The 17,585-nt window shown below is 42.0% G+C and overlaps 1 protein-coding gene across 1 annotated transcript; it reads right to left on the reverse strand.

Moving 5' to 3' along the window:
• Window positions 1–6,476: 6,476 nt before the first annotated feature.
• On the reverse strand, window positions 6,477–13,574 carry LOC310771930 (DNA polymerase eta-like; the record flags this gene model as incomplete). Its single annotated transcript, XM_083664428.1, has 10 exons — window positions 6,477–7,487; window positions 8,269–8,441; window positions 8,603–8,668; window positions 9,535–9,658; window positions 10,034–10,153; window positions 10,301–10,404; window positions 10,529–10,707; window positions 11,641–11,867; window positions 12,491–12,625; window positions 13,438–13,574. 10 exons carry the CDS (start codon window positions 13,572–13,574, stop codon window positions 6,506–6,508), a joined length of 2,247 nt encoding a protein of 748 aa, XP_083520554.1. The 3' UTR covers window positions 6,477–6,505.
• Window positions 13,575–17,585: the final 4,011 nt, after the last annotated feature.

The following is a 17,585-nucleotide window of genomic DNA, read 5'->3' on the forward strand; positions in this document are numbered from 1 at the left end:
GCCACATCTCCTTGGCAGAATATGTAGACCGAGGGATGGTTTGTTGTGTCACCACCTGAATGTGGATTTCAGGGTCACCAGGTTATGTAAACCAGAAGCCATTTACCAGCAATTAAAAGTGCTGAGCACGGCCATATTGACCCCCGAGTACACTGAGCAAACACAAATGTGTCTATAAAGCACCTTCCACTCCCACTGTTGGAGGGATATTGTGTTAATGAGGTTAGCCACATCAGAAATGAAATGATCTCAACCCTCTCTAAAATAGGTTTATGCTGGACAGGGCAGAATATATATTCTATACGATGGTAAAGACTAAAACGAAAATTACATTTTATAAGGTGATTCAAGAGTGTATTTATGCACCTGGTATTAAGCAGAATGATTGATCTATTGAGTCAGTGTGACTAGGGGTTTTGTATGGTAGTCTTTACAGCAGCTGTGACGGACTGGTGCTCAACAGTTGAGGAACCACAGTAGTAGCATCAGAAGGAGAATACTGGAGCGCTCAGGTCGTCTTTAGATGGTTTATTATAAGGTGCAGATCAAACACTGACGTTTCGACACAGTCTTCTGTCCTCAGAGGGACCCTTCAGAGGGACCCTTCAGAGGGTCCCTCTGAAGGGTCCCTCTGAAGAAGACTTAAGTGTCGAAACGTCAGTGTTTGATCTGCACCTTATAATAAACCATCTAAAGACGGTATACGTGGACAAATTATTAGTTATACAAGTTCCAAATCAAATAAATTTAAACGCCAGATGTTAGAATTGGAAAAAGAAATTGGACAGCTTGAGAGGGAACTATTCTTGAATGATACCCCAGACCTACAGCACAGAGTGGCTATAAAAAGAGCCTACTATAACGAATTATCTTCTAATAAAGCCCTGGCTAATTTGACTAGACTTAAACAAACATTTTATGATCAAGGCGAAAAAGCAGGAAAGTTATTGGCATGGCGTGTCAAAGCTTTACAAAATGAAAGGGCAATAAACGAAATTGTAAATACAGTAGGCACCTTAACATCTGATCCTAAAGAAATAAATGATACATTCCAAAACTATTATGAAAATCTATATAGCTCAGATTGAACCCTCCTCTGACCCCAATCTACAAAAACGATTCTTGGATAAGCTTCAATTTCCCTCGATACCTGAAGAAGACAGAGATGAACTTGATCAGCCAATACAACTCTCAGAGCTGTCTAAAGCTATATGTGCGATGAAGGGAGGGAAAGCAGCGGGCCCGGATGGGATCCCAATTGACATCTATAAAATCTATAAGGCAAAACTCCTACCCCCGTTCTTGGAGATGGTGAATAAGGCTTTTGAAAAAGGTCTCCCCCCAACATTGCAGAGTGCATTAATAACGGTCATCTTAAAACCAGGAAAAGCGCCCACTAGCTGTAGTAGTTATAGGCCGATATCTTTGCTTAATGCGGACACAAAATTATTAGCAAAGACATTGGCTTTGAGGTTGGAAAGACACCTCCCACCTTTGATTAATATAGACCAACATGGCTTTGTTGGAGGGAGACAAGCCTTTCATAATATTAGAAGGGTTGTCAATATATTACATGAAGGAAAAGATGTTTCAGATGCGGCCATTCTATCCCTGGATGCTGAGAAAGCTTTTGACAGGGTGGAATGGCCGTATCTCTTTGAAATACTATCTCGCTTTGGGATTTGGGAAAAAATTTGTAGATCGATTCGGATCCTATATGAAAACCCAACAGCAGAAGTTATGACTAATGGAATGATATCTGCCCCCTTCAGGCTATCTAGGTCGACTCGGCAAGGGTGCCCTCTCTCTCCGTTGTTGTTCACGTTCGCAATTGAAGCTCTTGCTATTGCGATTAGAACCCACCCTGAAATCAGGGGGATCACAATAGGTGGTATAGAACATCGCCTGGCTCTTTACGCTGACGACATAGTGCTGTTTTTGAAAAATCTGGCTCAGTCCCTGCCATCTCTCCTAGAACTGATTAAAAGCTTTGGTGAATTTTCAGGATACAAGGTGAATAATTCTAAATCTAATATTCTCTTCTTAAAATAATCTGAAAGACTCACACCACTGATTAATACAGGTTTCCATAACTCATTTGACTCATATCTAGTAGGAACAATAAACAGCAGCTTATCCAGAGGTACAATGTTCAACATGAGGAACAGCACCAGTGAGGTCTGCAGTAAGAGTGACTAGAGGGAGCTAGTGCTCACTCTCTCACATCGAAGCAGACATGGCTTTTCCCTATACTCCTCTCCTTATCCTCTGCGGACTCATTGGTAAGTTAGCAAAGTCTTAATGAGAATGCTATTAGTTTAGCTTGCATAACCCCATGTGATGGTAATGATGATATAATGATATATGAATGTTGTAGGTAGGTAGTGATATAAAAATGATTTTTGGGGTAAATGAAATTTGATTCACATGTTAAGTGACAACCAACCTCTAATATAAGATAAACTGTTCTTTCCCATCATGTTTCAATGACGTTACAGTTTACATGTTTATGGTTATGGTATAGTTGTGACAGAGAGCTACGTGAGGCAGGCCATATGAAGGGACCATATTGTAAACTATCTACCTCATGTTGTTGTTGTTGTTGCTGCAGGAATTCACAGCATAACTACAGTGAGGAGAGTGTCAGTGAAGGCAGGAGGCAACATCTCCATCCCTTGTCTCTATAATGCACAGTACATAAACAATGTGAAGTACTTGTGTCGAGGGTTTTTGTTCGACAGCTGCAGTCTTGTGGTCAAAACTAACCTACCAAGTCCTTCAGGAGAATTTTCTATATCTGATAACACCGACCAAATAATCTTCACTGTGACCATTGGTGACCTGGTGCTACAGGACACTCGTTCTTACTGGTGTGCTGTGGAGATGATATTGCCAGATGTTAACAAGAAATTAAACCTGGTTGTCTCAGCAGGTAAGACCACCTTTCCTGCCTTGCATGTAAGTGCATTTGTAGGAGCACGGTTGCACCCGTCTGTAAAAATGAAAGATTTGAGTGAATTTTCAATTTTGTTTTTATTTATATTTATAGCCTACTTATCTTCTTCCTCTATGCCTTTGTTAAGATAACCCCGGACTCTATGTGGACGAACAGGAGATAAGAGGATTTGAAGGAGGGAGCGTGACTGTCAGTTGCCGCCATACTGATTCCTCTGGAGAAATGGCGTGGTGTGGACTGGACCTGGATGGTCTCTGTGTGGGGCAGTCTGGATATTTAAATGGAACTAATGTGACAATCAATGCGAGTGCCTCTGTTTTCAATGTGACTATGAGTGAACTGAAGATACAGAGCAGTGGTTGGTATTTGTGTCGTAAAGGAGACCTAGATATGCCGGTGCAAATCACTGTTGAACAAAACTCATTAACTACAATGAGCCCTACCACAACAAGTAAGAATCAAACAATTTCATATTGCCACATACGATTGCCTATATGATGCATAATAAAAATCAAGCCATTAAGCGGACACACAAAAATGTAACATAAGTCAAAGTCCAAAATAGTTCCAAATTCCAATAAGCATGAAGTATAGAATCCATCCTTGTCATTTACTTTGGAAATCTGTGGTTTATGATAATTCAAAGTGTATGAACAGCCTGATAAGTTAACCTATATCCAATGAGGATGGACATGTATTTTCACATTACTCACTATTTATAGAGCTGCTTCCAACCACTCACCAACATTCCTCCTTGGTCACAATCACAATCATTGAATTTAATTTAATTTTTTATTTGTCTCGAACATAAATTAAAAACACATTAATTTACAAAACAACATATTATATGTCCGAGAAGGGACAGAAAGAAGCCATGCTTATTTAGTCCTGCCCCTCCTTACTACTTCATTAGATAAGGTTTAAATAATAATAGCTGCTTTACAATACAAAACAGATAGCCTACCAGAGGCAATCCAACTTAATGCTACGAAATGTAAAATAAAATATACTAAGTAAGTGCAATACTCATTTTTCAAGCTCTCTCTTATACATGTCCATGATTGATAGTTTATAGATTCTTTTGAAATGTCCTATATGATTACGGTACTCCTTTTGATCATTTCGTCCAAGCCATTCCAAAGCAGCACCCCACAAACAGAGATGCACATGCTTTTTCGAGTTGTGCGAACCTTTGGTTGTTTTAAATTGAGCCATCTACTGCTCAGCCCACAAACTCCACTGCAGGTGGAGACAACCTGCCAGGCCCACCACAGCAGAGGTCAGTCCCCTTTACTTTATCCTATTTAAAGATCCAATGCACCTACCATTACCTCCATTTACACTATGGATTCAAATCTGATTCACATTTGGTCTCCACTCCCTGTATGTACAGTATACCCTGTCCATCTCCACTGTAACTGTCTAATAAAACAAGATGATTTCTTAAAAACACAGTTTTCTTAACCAAACTCACTCAGCCCATAGGTGAAATATGGATGCATTTTGTGACTCATGTGCTTTAGTGCTCTAGCTTATCATTTTCAACATTAGTGCAAAAAAGGAACATTTTAATGAGTATCCCAGATAATACACATATTTCAAATAAATACATTTTAATCAAATGCACTTCATCTGCACGTATCTTCTGCTAGATCCATTGAACTAAAGATCATCCTCATCCCCCTGGTCTCGTTGGTATTGGTTGTAGTGGTGGCTGCCTTGTTTGGCTGGAGGATAATAATACATAGTAAGTCTATGGCAGACGCTGATGAATCAAATTCAGAACATAAACATTATTTTATGAAATTATTTTCTTTAAAAATGATGAATCCTACAGTCATTGTGAGAGCCAATTACATGGAGTTTCCTTGTTTGTTTCAGAGAAGGCCAAAGCGGCAGCATCAGCCGTCACAGTGGTAAGATAGAGACATTTTCCAGGATCATGTGTGGTCATAATCTTGCATAATCTTCTTTGTGATAGTATAATAATTAATGATTGATCATAGGACACATGGAGCAAACAACATCACCATGCAAGTTATGGTGTAATTATTATCTAACTGAATGTGAATTGTTGATCATAATATTTTGATTTATAGCAGCACTGGTATTGTTATTGCTCTATTGGACCTTATTAATTATATTGCGGTTTGTATGCTTACTGTATTAACAGTGTAGCCTATTCACAGACTTCCTGTGTGTACTTCCTGGTGAAAATGTTGTCCTCTTTCTTCTGCTTATTCACAACAGGATGCTGACAATGAACAGAACATAATATACGTTAATGTTCCTCACATTAGGAAAACTCCAGGCCAGGTATGGAGGTGTCCACATCAACTGGCTAAACAACTATTTACTAAAATAATAGAAAAGCCACTGGGGGGGGGATTACCCTGTTTTTCTTTGTACCTGCTGGTGGTAAATGACTAGCACAGATATGTAAAACTCCTAGGATTCCTTCATACTTGTTTTCTCTCTCATTTAGAACATATTTGAGGAGACAAAACACATTGAATTTGGTTTTGCTGCAATTAGTGAGAGGTTGACCCATATTACTGGACTATCCCTACAGTAAGGGTGGGCAATATGGCACTAAAATAATATCACAATATTCCAGGGTGTTTCTGCAATAACGAGATTCTTGTCGATATGATAAAATACTGAAAAATATTTTACTAATTTCTAGAAACATACAATTGCAACAAAATAAGTCTTATAGTTTTACAGTATATGTCAGCATAAACAACGGTTTGCCTTCAAATATTGCCGTGGTTTGTCACATGCTCTTTAGTAACCAAACCACGTCCACAAAGTCACTCCCCTTTTTGGAATGAACTCGTCCACCATGGAGCCGCTTTCAGCCATGCTTGTTGTGGCTGCGCGTACATCATACCGTTACACAAGATAGAGACTCAAAATGTGCTCTACCAAACAGATGAGCAGAACATTAATGTCAGCAATGGGACATTTTTAAGACTTTTATATGTTATAACTTACATATATATGAGATTAGAACAGATGACAGATTTTCTGTTGCAATTTCTTTGTCGGTCAGATTAGCTAATAGCTATATGCTTATTCTGACTAACATGCACATAAACAAACAATTACATTTGTGTGATAGTTTATTTTTGATTGCTGACTAAATACCAAGACTATTTGTATTGAAAAGTCTTAAAGAAATTATGTATTTGTATGTACAAAGCAAAATTGACATACATATTGAGCATACATAGAAAGTGCCAATTTCCTTGAATGTACAGTAAGAGCAACAGGGCTGATATAGCAGAAGTTCTCATTTGGACTACATTTGACATGAAATAGTGACATCTAGTGGCACATCAGAGATAACACTATTTGTGCACCTCAAAATGTTTAAGTGACCGGTTTTGTTTTATATAATTAATTTAAAACTATTATGATGGCTTCTTTAATTTTCTTTTTAATAAACAATAAACTGCATGAAGTCAGGTCCAAGCCTGTTACATTATGGCTTTCATCAAATGTAAAATAGTCCTGTAATACTTTTTGAAAAGTACACTTGTAGCCTCAGTTCTTCTTGAAGAAAGAATCCAGCGTGCCTGTGCTTCTGCCCTGGGAGCGAGGCCGTTTCACCTGGGGTCCTGACTGGCCCCTGGACTTTGTCTTTCCCCGGGACGTCTGGGCCGTGCTTGCTCCTATTCTGACAGCGGGTGAAGAGGAGGTGTTGGAGGAAGAGACAGAGATGGTAGTGGTGCCCGTGGATGAAGAGGAAAATGACTTCTGAAGGTCCAGGGCAAAGTGATAGTCATTGTGCTCAGGCATTTCCCAGGCCATCACCTCCTGGCCACAGCGTTCGCAGCTGACCAGGTCTTCTCTGGCCAGGCTAGAACACTGTTGCTCAGTGGGCTGCTCTGGAGGCACGTCCAGTTCTTCCCTCAACTCTTCAGACAGCGACCGGTGAGGTAGAGACTTTGATCTTTGTTTGATCTCAATCTGTTCTCTTGTCTGAAGGCCTGAGGCAACGCCAAATGAGGCAAGTGCCACAGTGTCTTCAGAGCTTCCTATTTTGACAGGCCCAGGCATACATCCTGTTTGTGGCTCGCTCAGGGTCAAAGCTGGAGCTTGTAAGCTTCTTTCAATACTTTTCTTGTGGAAGAAAGAGGAGATGCCAGTGGGGGGACTGACTGAGCCAAAGGCCACAGAGGTAGAGTGAGAAGAGCTGGGGCAGGCGGTAGGGGGAGAAGAGGAAGATGGTACAATTGTTCCAGAGCTTCCATCTTCTTCATCCTCCCCCGCTGATGCCTCTCCTTTTGTGACCCTCTGCCTCTGTTTCTCAGCTGCCTTTTGAAAGAAAGACTGAATGGTGGCAGATCGTTTGGACGTGGAGACGTGTCTCAGTCCAGAGGACGACCGGGTGGAGGACTGAGTGGGGGACAAAAGACTCTGGGTGGATGTGACGTCGCTGGAAAAGAAGCCAGCGATTCCCCCAGCGGAGGGAGGGTCACTGAACTTGCTAGCCGAGAGGAGAAGCAGGGTGAGGGGTGGACTCCTGGGGACAGAGACACGCATGGTGCAAGAAGGAGAACATATGAGATCACCCAGGATTCATTCACAGTAGAGTGGTTCCCAACCTTGGGGTCGTGACCCCAAGTGGGGTTGCCTGGAATTTAAATGGGGTCGCCTGAAATTTCGTAATAATAATAATAATAATAATAATAATAATAATAATAATAATAATACACCACAATTTAAATTTACCGAAAAAGATTAGGTCCCTAAGTTCTGACTTTAAAGTGATAATCTCTAAGATTTCAGTTTTGTTCTCTTGGCGATTAGTGGTAATTGCAGGTGAGATCCAAACTGTTGCATTATATGTGTCCGGCCATAGTAACCATAGTAACTAACCACCCATAATGCTAACAGAGACCTGAAAAAAGCAGCTTGTTATCCTACTTCACACAAGAGTTGTCAGGAACCTACAGTAACTACAGAGTGAGTCTATTGTGTTAGCTCCGCCTACCGTGTGTCACCACAGACAACAATTTCATAAATGCTGCAATACTAATTACTTTAAATCGGGATTCTGAGAATAAAGTCAGAATTCTGAAAATAAAGTTAGAATTCTGAGTTTAATGTCAGAATTCTGAGGAAAAAGTCTGCATACTACTGTTGTGACATCACAGATGATGTCACTGATGATGTTACCGATGTTATACCGGAATTTGAATGTCTCGGGTCCCTATATTTTTGTCACATCAAAGTGGGGTCACAAGCCAAAACAGGTTGGGAACCCCTGCAGTAGATATTTAACAATATATTGTGTAATTTACCATGCTGCCTGGTGGTTTCCCGCTGCGTTGAGACTCTTGATAATGGCAAAGCTGTCAGTGGATATTTTGGTTGCGTCGTAGCGCGCTAAAGCACAGCAACGAGAGAAACTGCTCGGCCTCTTGTCCCCCAGCTGACGAACACCGACTGTCAACTGCTTAGCCACCCGACCGTTCTATAAGACGGAGAGAAAAGACAGGCTTGATTCAAGGACAAGTGCGTGAGGAAAAATCATAGAAAATAGGGACTGACGGAGAATGTGTGTATGAAACAGATCATCTGTGCCAGAGAAGAAGAACAGAGGGCTAATATAGAATGATCATGGCTTCTCCTCACCATGTCTCTGTCCTTGGTCAGTCTCTCCTCCAGCTCCAGGGCCAGTTGATTAAGCCAATGCTGTACCTATACAGAAATCATCAAATGATCAACATCAATTATGGCACAACTGACAATAAACCAATACAAAGTAACAATTATTATCGCAAGGGTGTGACTCTGAGCACTGTCTAGATTACATTCTTCCATTGTTTCTTCATCATGAGACAGAGTGACTTTTTAGTCAGAGATGCTCTGGTGTACTACAGGGGAAAGAGAAGGACTGAACATTGAGATCTTGTTGCCGTTTTCCCCAATCTATAGTACAGAGTGTTATGCAGTATGGAATTAGGGCATGATATAGTTGTCTCTCTGTTCAGCTTAAAACTTGACTGGGTAGGCCGATACGTATCTGCTCAAAAATCATGGGTCAAACGCTTGAGTCAAATTTTCAAGCAGCGTACACTAAAAGAATGTTTTCACTGGCAGGCAATATTATGTCTGACACAGCCCATATTTTATTTGAAGAATATCAGCTTCTGCCATCAAACAGAAGATTTAGACTAGTCCCTCAGGCTCGGCTGAACCAACGGACTGCAAAACTGGTTTGATCCCCAGTCTGTCAAACTGCTAAATCAGTCTGTCAAACTGCTAAATCAGTCTGTCAAACTGCTAAATCAGTCTGTCAAACTGCAAACTGTTCTAGGCCTCAGTCTGTCTGTCTGTCTGGGTTCTAGGTCTCAGTCTGTCAACCTGCTGAATCCGTCTGGGTTCTAGGCCTCAGTGCCCATGTGTGGACTGGACATAGCACTGAATATTAAAGGAAGGGATTATATTGATGCACTGCAGCCACTTATTATAAAGTCTGATGTCATCGTTGTATTTTGTGGTTCTGTTAATTGTTTCAACAATAAAGTGAAATCGATCCAAAAATCTAGTCAAATGGCCAGTACCTGGTCTTTTGTAGCGAGCGATGTCTTCCCGGGGAAGTTCTTACTGCAGCCGATGGACTTGGGAAGCTGTCTGGGTTTCACCGCTTCAAACTCAATCCCCCGACACATGTCATACAGCCACTGGCTGCAAGGCAGAGAGATTCCATGGTGAATGTGGACAGGAGAATCAAGGGGAAAGAAAAGGGTCAGAATTTATTCCGAATTTTGAGTCAAGTTGATTTCGAGTGTGCTTTGAACCAACGGGCTTGTCTCTGTAGGAGAAACTTCTGCCCACAGCTGTTTTGGAATGACAAGGAGTTGCAGTAGATTGTAAGCGGAGGGCGTGGGTGGAGTCATATAGGAAGTAAATCAGTTGTTTCAGTAGGAAGTTCATGCAGAACTTTATAATCAAAGCCTGCATTCAAATAAGCATTGTGATAGTGGCTGACGCAACACGTAGCAAACCTAAGCAAACTTGACATGACGCAGCAGCCATCTTAAAGCCATAGGCCTGTCTCACCCTGTTTTTTCTCCAAAGTGCTGACCCAGCTGGGCCTGGGAGAAGCGGGTCAGCTCTCCCATGTGCGCCACGCCCAGGGTTTCTGTGATGGAGACACCCAGCTTACCGCCCAGGTTACGACTGCACAGGCAGAGCAAACAACACCAGAATTACTTTACAGCATATTGTTAGACAACTTTTTTTTTTTTTTTTCACCTGTACAACAGCAATGATGGTGTACATTGTGAGGAAGAAATTCTCTGTAGCAGAGTAGGACTTTAAACTCACATCTTGCCGATGGGTAGAGTGTTGAATAGTTCTGCCACGGAGTTCAAAGGCACAACAGTTTGTCGATTAGGCTTGTTCAGACCACAGGCTAGTTTGGCCAAAACCTGAAAACCATGGACAGTCAACTATGACCAAGACAAAAATAACTGTTGCTCTTTCAAAGCATTGAAATATATATTGTAATTGTAATTGTAATTTATTGAGTACAGAAATGAGAGTTGATCCTACCTTATTATGGGATATCCCAGCTGAACAGCGGAAGCCAGTGTGCTTCTCCACGGCTGCTCTCATCTCCTCCACGATCAGCGCCCCCACAGCTAGCTGCAGTTCTGCAGAGGCTTGACCCGCCCACAGAGAGACGGGCTCAGATGCCAGCCACTGCTGAAGGCCCCTGGACCTCTGCTCCTCTGAGGACAAACATGAGACAGGTTCAGATGCCAGCCACTGCTGAAGGCCCCTGGACCTCTGCTCCTCTGAGGACAAACATGAACATGTTAGGGAAATATGATAAGGGATTTTTTGCAGTTTTATTAAAGAAATTAAGCAAAAAAATAAACAAAAAACTTGTTTTGCCGCTCCAGCCAACTCGTCAACAGCAGTGTCAGTGCCATCTAAAGCGCAAATTATGCTCGAGCGAAATCGGCGGCGCTGACTGCGCCGAGGGGGTCGCCGCAGCTGGGCGTCCTCTCGGCGCAGCTCGGCGTAGGGGTCGTGCAGCTCGTCAAAAATGTGACTCTGCGCCGTCAATTCATTGTTGTGAGAAATGAGGAAATGCCATTTCCTCATTTAACGTGCTTGTCCCTCATCTAGCAAAGCCTTCTGCAGGCTCACCGGAATGAGTTTTGAAATGGAGGGACAATAAAATGTTCCCCCACCGGCATGATTGCAAGTTCTTGGTAAACGACACGATAACGTTTTGGACAAGTTACCTTTCGAGTATGCACAGTCTCGCTGTCGCCGCTCGGCGGCGGCATGGCTCCAAGTCGTGGCAAAACCATGCCGGACGCTTAAGATTTGAGACAAATTATGGGAATAACTATGAAATAATTTTTGGGGATATCCTAATTACAGCTAACAATGGTCAGAACTTAGATTCTGAACTACTCAAATCCAATTATGCCATCTGACAATATTTTTGAAAGTCAACAATTTCCTCAGCACATTATTCATTGTACGATTAAACTAAGCTTAGCTACTCTATAGTACTATAAACTTTCTTATAAATTGAGCTTACTTTACTGAAGGCCTTCAGTAAAGTTAAGTAAAGGGCTGAACACCAAAACCAAGCATTGACTGTCACATTTCACTGCAGTAAAGAGCTTGGTTTGGTTACAGCCTACCTTTGTCCAAGGCCGCGTACTCTGCTTGTTGTTCGGGGGAGCACTGTGGGTAGCCCTGGATGTAGGTGGCCTTCAGTAGGTGAGGCTCTATCCGTTTGTCAGTCATGTTCTTCAGCCGCTGCTGGACGCCAGCCGTCAGATCCATGTAGGCCTCGTCAATACTGGCCCTCTCAATCACAGCAAAGCGAGACATCACCTCAATCACCTCCACACTCGCCTCCCTGTAACTACATACATGGTTATTTAGCCTAAACCCTTAGGACCGGGCAATATGGTTGAAATAAAAAAATAATATAATGTTGTTGTTGTTTTTCAATATCATAATATAGCCTATGTATACAAAATCACATAATCAAATTCATTGCATTGAACTGGATGGTAATGTTAAGTGTGATGTCGAACAAAACTGATATTTTCAAATAATATTCCTTATAATCTTTCAAACCTCATTTTGTTGCTTTTTAAATAAAACTAGCTTGTTATTTAGACAACAGAATTGCATATCACAATATCGGCATATCATGTCATATCTCACTGTATGATTCCACTGAAAGATGATGAACGATGATGTTGAATTATTGCCCATCCCTACAACTGTACACTTTATGAGTACTCAGATAGCATGCAGATGTGGGCCACTTCTGCCAAAGATGTGGGACTTCTGGGCTGCTACTGGCACTGCAAACTGAATGTGAGCCTTAAGTGGTCCACATTAAATATTACAATATGGGTCCCAGGAGTGGGTGGCTCAAAATAGAGATCCTTATTAGGATTCACATTTTAAAGAAAGAAAGTGTTACAGGAGGAGGTTACATATCATAGCAGGAGGTTACATCTCACTAGCACTTACAGTGTGAGGTCTGCCTTGCCGTGAGACTCTCGTACACGTGCCACCTGGAGATCCGGGCACAGCTTCTTTGCATCATCTGCCCACATGTTCCTGGTGACGCCATGGGCTCTGGCCTCGTAACTCACCGCTATTATGCTAATGGAGAATTATGTTAGATTAGCTTAGATGTTAGACACATAGTGAGAGAAGTGAGAGAGGAAGCAGATGAGTTACCAACACAGAGACAGTGATTTAAATGATCCACGCAGCTGAACAGCCACTATCTGGAGGGAGGGAGGGAGCGAGCAAGTGTGTGTGTGTGTGTGTGTGTGTGTGTGTGTTGTGTGTGTGTGTGTGTGTGTGTGTGTGTGTGTGTGTGTGTGAGAGAGAGAGAGAGAGAGAGAGAGAGAGAGAGAGAGAGAGAGAGAGAGAGAGAGAGAGAGAGATTGAGAGAGTAAGTGAAGGAGCTGTTACAAAGTACTGGTAAGTTCCTATGTAACAGACATTATATGTATCCCCTTTTTTAGAGAAAGTTCATGCGCTAAACCACTAGGAAGACGGAGACTGGTGCTCAACAGTTGAGGAACCACAGTAGTAGCATCAGAAGGAGGACTCGACTGTGTCGAGGACGTTTTGACACAGTCTTCTGTTCTCAGAGGGACCCTTCAGAGGGAAGAAGACTTAAGTGTCGAAACGTCAGTGTTTGATCTGCACCTTATAATAAACCATCTAAAGACGACCTGATTGCTCCAGTATTCTCCTTCTGATTATGTATCCCCTGTTTACTTTGTTGTTAGATCAGTTATATATTTTGTTGATTGTCCTGCTGCAAGCAATACTTTGGCGATTTTGTTATAATATACATGCCAATAAAGCAAATTGAACTGACTGTCTTTTCAGGACTGATGCTATGACAGTTGCATTGACCATACAGTGAGCAATGAGCATGCCTGTGTGTAGAAACTCACCCGCCTCCCTTCCACGTCTTGTACTGAGCCACCACGCAGGCAGTGTTCCTCAGCGCTGGGTTCAGCCTCTGCTCCACCTGCACGTAGAAACAGTCCATGTCCACCAGCGCCACCACCCTCTCCTGCCCGTACTCCATCACCGCGTCTGAGCCGAGGAGGAGAGTCAACCACGTGGACTAAGGAATAATGGATGTTTTGCTGTGAACTCACGTTCAGCACACATACAAAATAATATTCACGAATCGATCATAAGTTGCATCCTGCTCGTTTGGCTTCGTATTTCGCGGAAGTTCGATGTATGTAAACGTCATCATAAAGCGACGAAGACTATTAGACCAAAGAGTATAGACAGGAAGAGCAAACGAGCAAGCTTGCATTTTTTACAACAGCGCTCCCGCCATCTTGGCCCGAACCATGACAACCAATCAGAGGTAGTATAGTCTCTCCAAAATGGCAGATTTGCTGTGCGCTGATGTTGAACAACGTACACCGTCAGTTCTTATTAATAATAAAATATATTTGATTATGACACTGTCAACCAACTATCTACAGGCTGGATTTTTCCATGATTGGAAATTCTAGTGTCAAAGTATTTTGTGGCTAAGAAGACCATTGACTGTAAGTGGAGTATTTTGGTATTGAGTAGATGGTGTCAAACAAGTCATGTATTATGTGGGAATTGATGTGTTTAAGGCACTGACAAAACCCTTCACATATAGTGAGAATTTGACATTTTAATTTTTTGACATTTCCATAGAAACTCTCCCATATAACTTTTTAAATGACTGAGATAGCCTAGCTTTTTCTCATCAAAAGTTATGTAGCCTATTTTTAATCTGTGTTGTGTCTAAAAGTAAAATGTGTGGAAAATGGCTTTAAACATTCCACAACGTTGTATTTTCTACAGTGGCATCCCACCAAAACTATACAAATAAATAGGCATACTTTCCCCTTTGTTTTATGAAAATAAGTATTCATAAAACTGTGGTCATTAAAGACCCCATGATGTGGTTACATTTACTTTAAAATCCAACCCCCATTTTATTGACTCTTTGACAATATCCTGCAGTGTTTTATTTCAAGATCTTTTATGGGGGGGATTGGGGGGGGGGGGGGGGTAAGAATCTTCCATAAAACTTCGAGCTGATTTGTCCTATCAGACTAATTAAACAGCTGAACCTGCACTGATTCCTATCAGGAGAGAGAGAGCCAATGAATGACTGATGAGAGCTGATCAGCAACAGCTGTGGCAGCAGTAGGAAGTGCTTTTATAAGCCTCTGCTGTGGCTCTGGTAGTTCAGTTGTATTGTCTATTGGTGACCAGCAGAGCAATGGAAACTTTTTGGGCTTTGCTTCTCTGTGTGCTGAGTATTTGGCTTACTAAAGGTTTGTATTTCTCTATAATGCTGTTTAAATCAGTTTGTATGAAATGGGAAATGAACTTGATTAAGGTGAGAGTAAGGCCATGTACAATTTCACAATATTATCAGCCTTGCAGCTTCAGGTTGTTCATTATTGCATTAAGACAAGAGAAATATTGAGGCTAAATTGAACTGGCTTTGCCCTGAATTTTGTTATCAAATACGGCAGTAACCTGTATTAACTGCAAGTGCACCATCTATTCTACAGGACCTTGTTCACCAGTTGGGGACCCACATGAGGATGGTTTGAAGAACCTGGGAGGTAAATCAGATTTTCCACCATACACGTTTCCAAATGTATTTAAAAAAAAATCCACGGGCAGAGAGACTGTGAAGCTACCTGTACACAGGGCCTAAAATTAACACCCGGCCGCCAAACCGCCAAGCACCATGTTGGCGACGAGATTTTACCTTTTGATGGGTGACTCTCAGGGGTCTACCTGCCACGTGGCGGTTCCCAAAATAGTAATTGTGTAAAAGTAAAACTGTTTTGGTGTGCAGCTGGCTAACATGAGTGCTTCGTGAGACTCTCTAGTTTTCTGGCTGGGCGGGGTCCTTCGGGGTAATATGGTTTAACACGGGGATCTACTCACACCGGAACGCGCCGTGAGAACAAACAAACGCACCCAGCAGCCGGGCAGCACACATGTAACAGACGTGAGTTGTGGATGTGAAAGAGGCCGTCTTTTAAACATGAAAGTTCTACACTTCTTTCCTCATTTTCAACCCAGTGGGAGGGGCTTCACCACCTAAATTTACAGTTGTTTGTTTGTACCACAGGTTGGGAATCACTGCGAGGGTAAATGGGTTCTCTGAAAATCCACTAGCTAGCCTAAAAGGCAATTTTGTGTGGCCTTGCTTTTTTAGCCCTTGATGTGGTAATCATGAGTGTTTAGTTCTCATTGTTTTTTTACTCAACAGTACGATTGGAAACCAATGAAGTGGAAGCTGGTGCAGACACCCCCCCATTGCATGACGATGTGGACAACATGACGACTGCCTCACCTCACCATGCTGAGAACATGACTGCCTCATCTAAACTTAAAGCTTTATGTTCTAACCCTTTGCTTGGCTGCAAGAAGAAGGAGACGGAGGGTCAATGAGAATGACTACTGCCTGGCATGGGGGCATGCATTTCTGCATACCTGCTCTGCCTCTACCTCAATAAAGAAGTCATTTCTCAAAAAGTAATTTCTCATTTTGTCATTTCTGTATTCCTCAACCTCCAACACACAACTGTATAAATCATGTGTCTGTCCTGTGTCGGATTATGCTTACAGTATGGTGTTTGGGTTTTCCGGGAACATCTACGCTGTAACACTGCATCACAGAGCTATCCGTTATTTTCTAGGAATTCACAAATGCTCAACGGTTCTTCACCATCAGTGGAGATATGGGATGGGAATCCCCAAACGTCAGACACAAAGGTCAAATGCTTTGACTATGGAATAGACTCATGAGGATGTCTGATCAGAAACTCACAAATATATTTAATTAGAACATCACCCATCCTTGGGCAATTGAAATACTTATTCTATTTGAACGATTTGTCATTTATTGTTCAGAACAGGTTACTTTATGATATCCGAGGGACTAAGAGTAATATGTTTCTTTTGTATAAAGATAAATGGTCTTGATTTATGGTATAAACCAAAGCTAAGAACCTACCGCCTCATAAAAGACAGTTACTGTGCAGAGCCTTGTGAAATTTGATTTGGACAGATGAAAAAGGTCCCTGTGTGCTCAGTTATGCTCTGGAACTCTGCCCCTGTCACTGGAGACTGGGAGGTTTAATGCTACCTGAAGATAGACCTTGTTTGCTTTATAATTTGTGTGAAATTGAGAACGAGATTATTTTCCGTTCTATTGTACAGTTTATGATGATGCAAGGGAGATACACTGAATAAAATGTCCTGATTTTTTTTATTTAGTTGGATGATTATGAAATACTTGAGTTGTGATTTAAGAAAGGAACCTTTAAAGGACATTTTATCTGTCAGGCCTGGGAGCGAAGGCAGAACGTTCTGTTTAGAAAGTGATCTGTTTTGTTGCGTCAGGAGTACAGTATGTTATATTGTGATTTAGTTGTACTATTATAGCGCTGGCTTATGTTGTATTGTCGATTTTGTATTTCGTGTGTCTTGTAAGCCCATGTGGGCGGGGCACTGTCAACAGTGCACGACACTGACTAAAACAAATCAATCAAAACCTACAGCAATTTCCACAAGAATGTGTTCCACGATTCACTTGTTGTGACCCTCACTAAAGTTGGTATAGTAGGAAGGTTATTAATTTCTCAGTTATGTCATGTATAAGAAAGAATAGTGTATGCCAGCCCAGCATATTGCCCTCAGAGCTTTAAGAGCAAAGCCACAATCACCTTTAGCTTTGAGTCTAGAGGTTGGAATAGTGCAGTTTGGGAAACTATGGAAAGCCTGTTGGGGAGGTCGCCCAGGGAGGTATAGGCATACGCTGTATTCCCATCGGCACTCTTCGCAAGAGTAGGGGTGTAACCCCGGTGCCCTGGCTAAATTCCCCAAAACAGGCCTTCCTTCAATCATGGCCACCTAATCATCCCTCGTTACTTAATTGGCACATTCAGTCCTCAACTCTCCACCGTGATAGGCTGATGTGTGGTGAGCGTTCTGGCGCAAGCTGGCTGCCGTGCATCACCCAGGTGGGTGCTACACATCTGTGGTGGATGAGTTGAGTTGAGTTCCCTCCCCC

Source organism: Poromitra crassiceps (assembly GCF_964638095.1).
Source record: "Poromitra crassiceps genome assembly, contig: HAP1_SCAFFOLD_1527, whole genome shotgun sequence".
In the NCBI taxonomy this organism is placed as follows: domain Eukaryota; kingdom Metazoa; phylum Chordata; class Actinopteri; order Beryciformes; family Melamphaidae; genus Poromitra; species Poromitra crassiceps.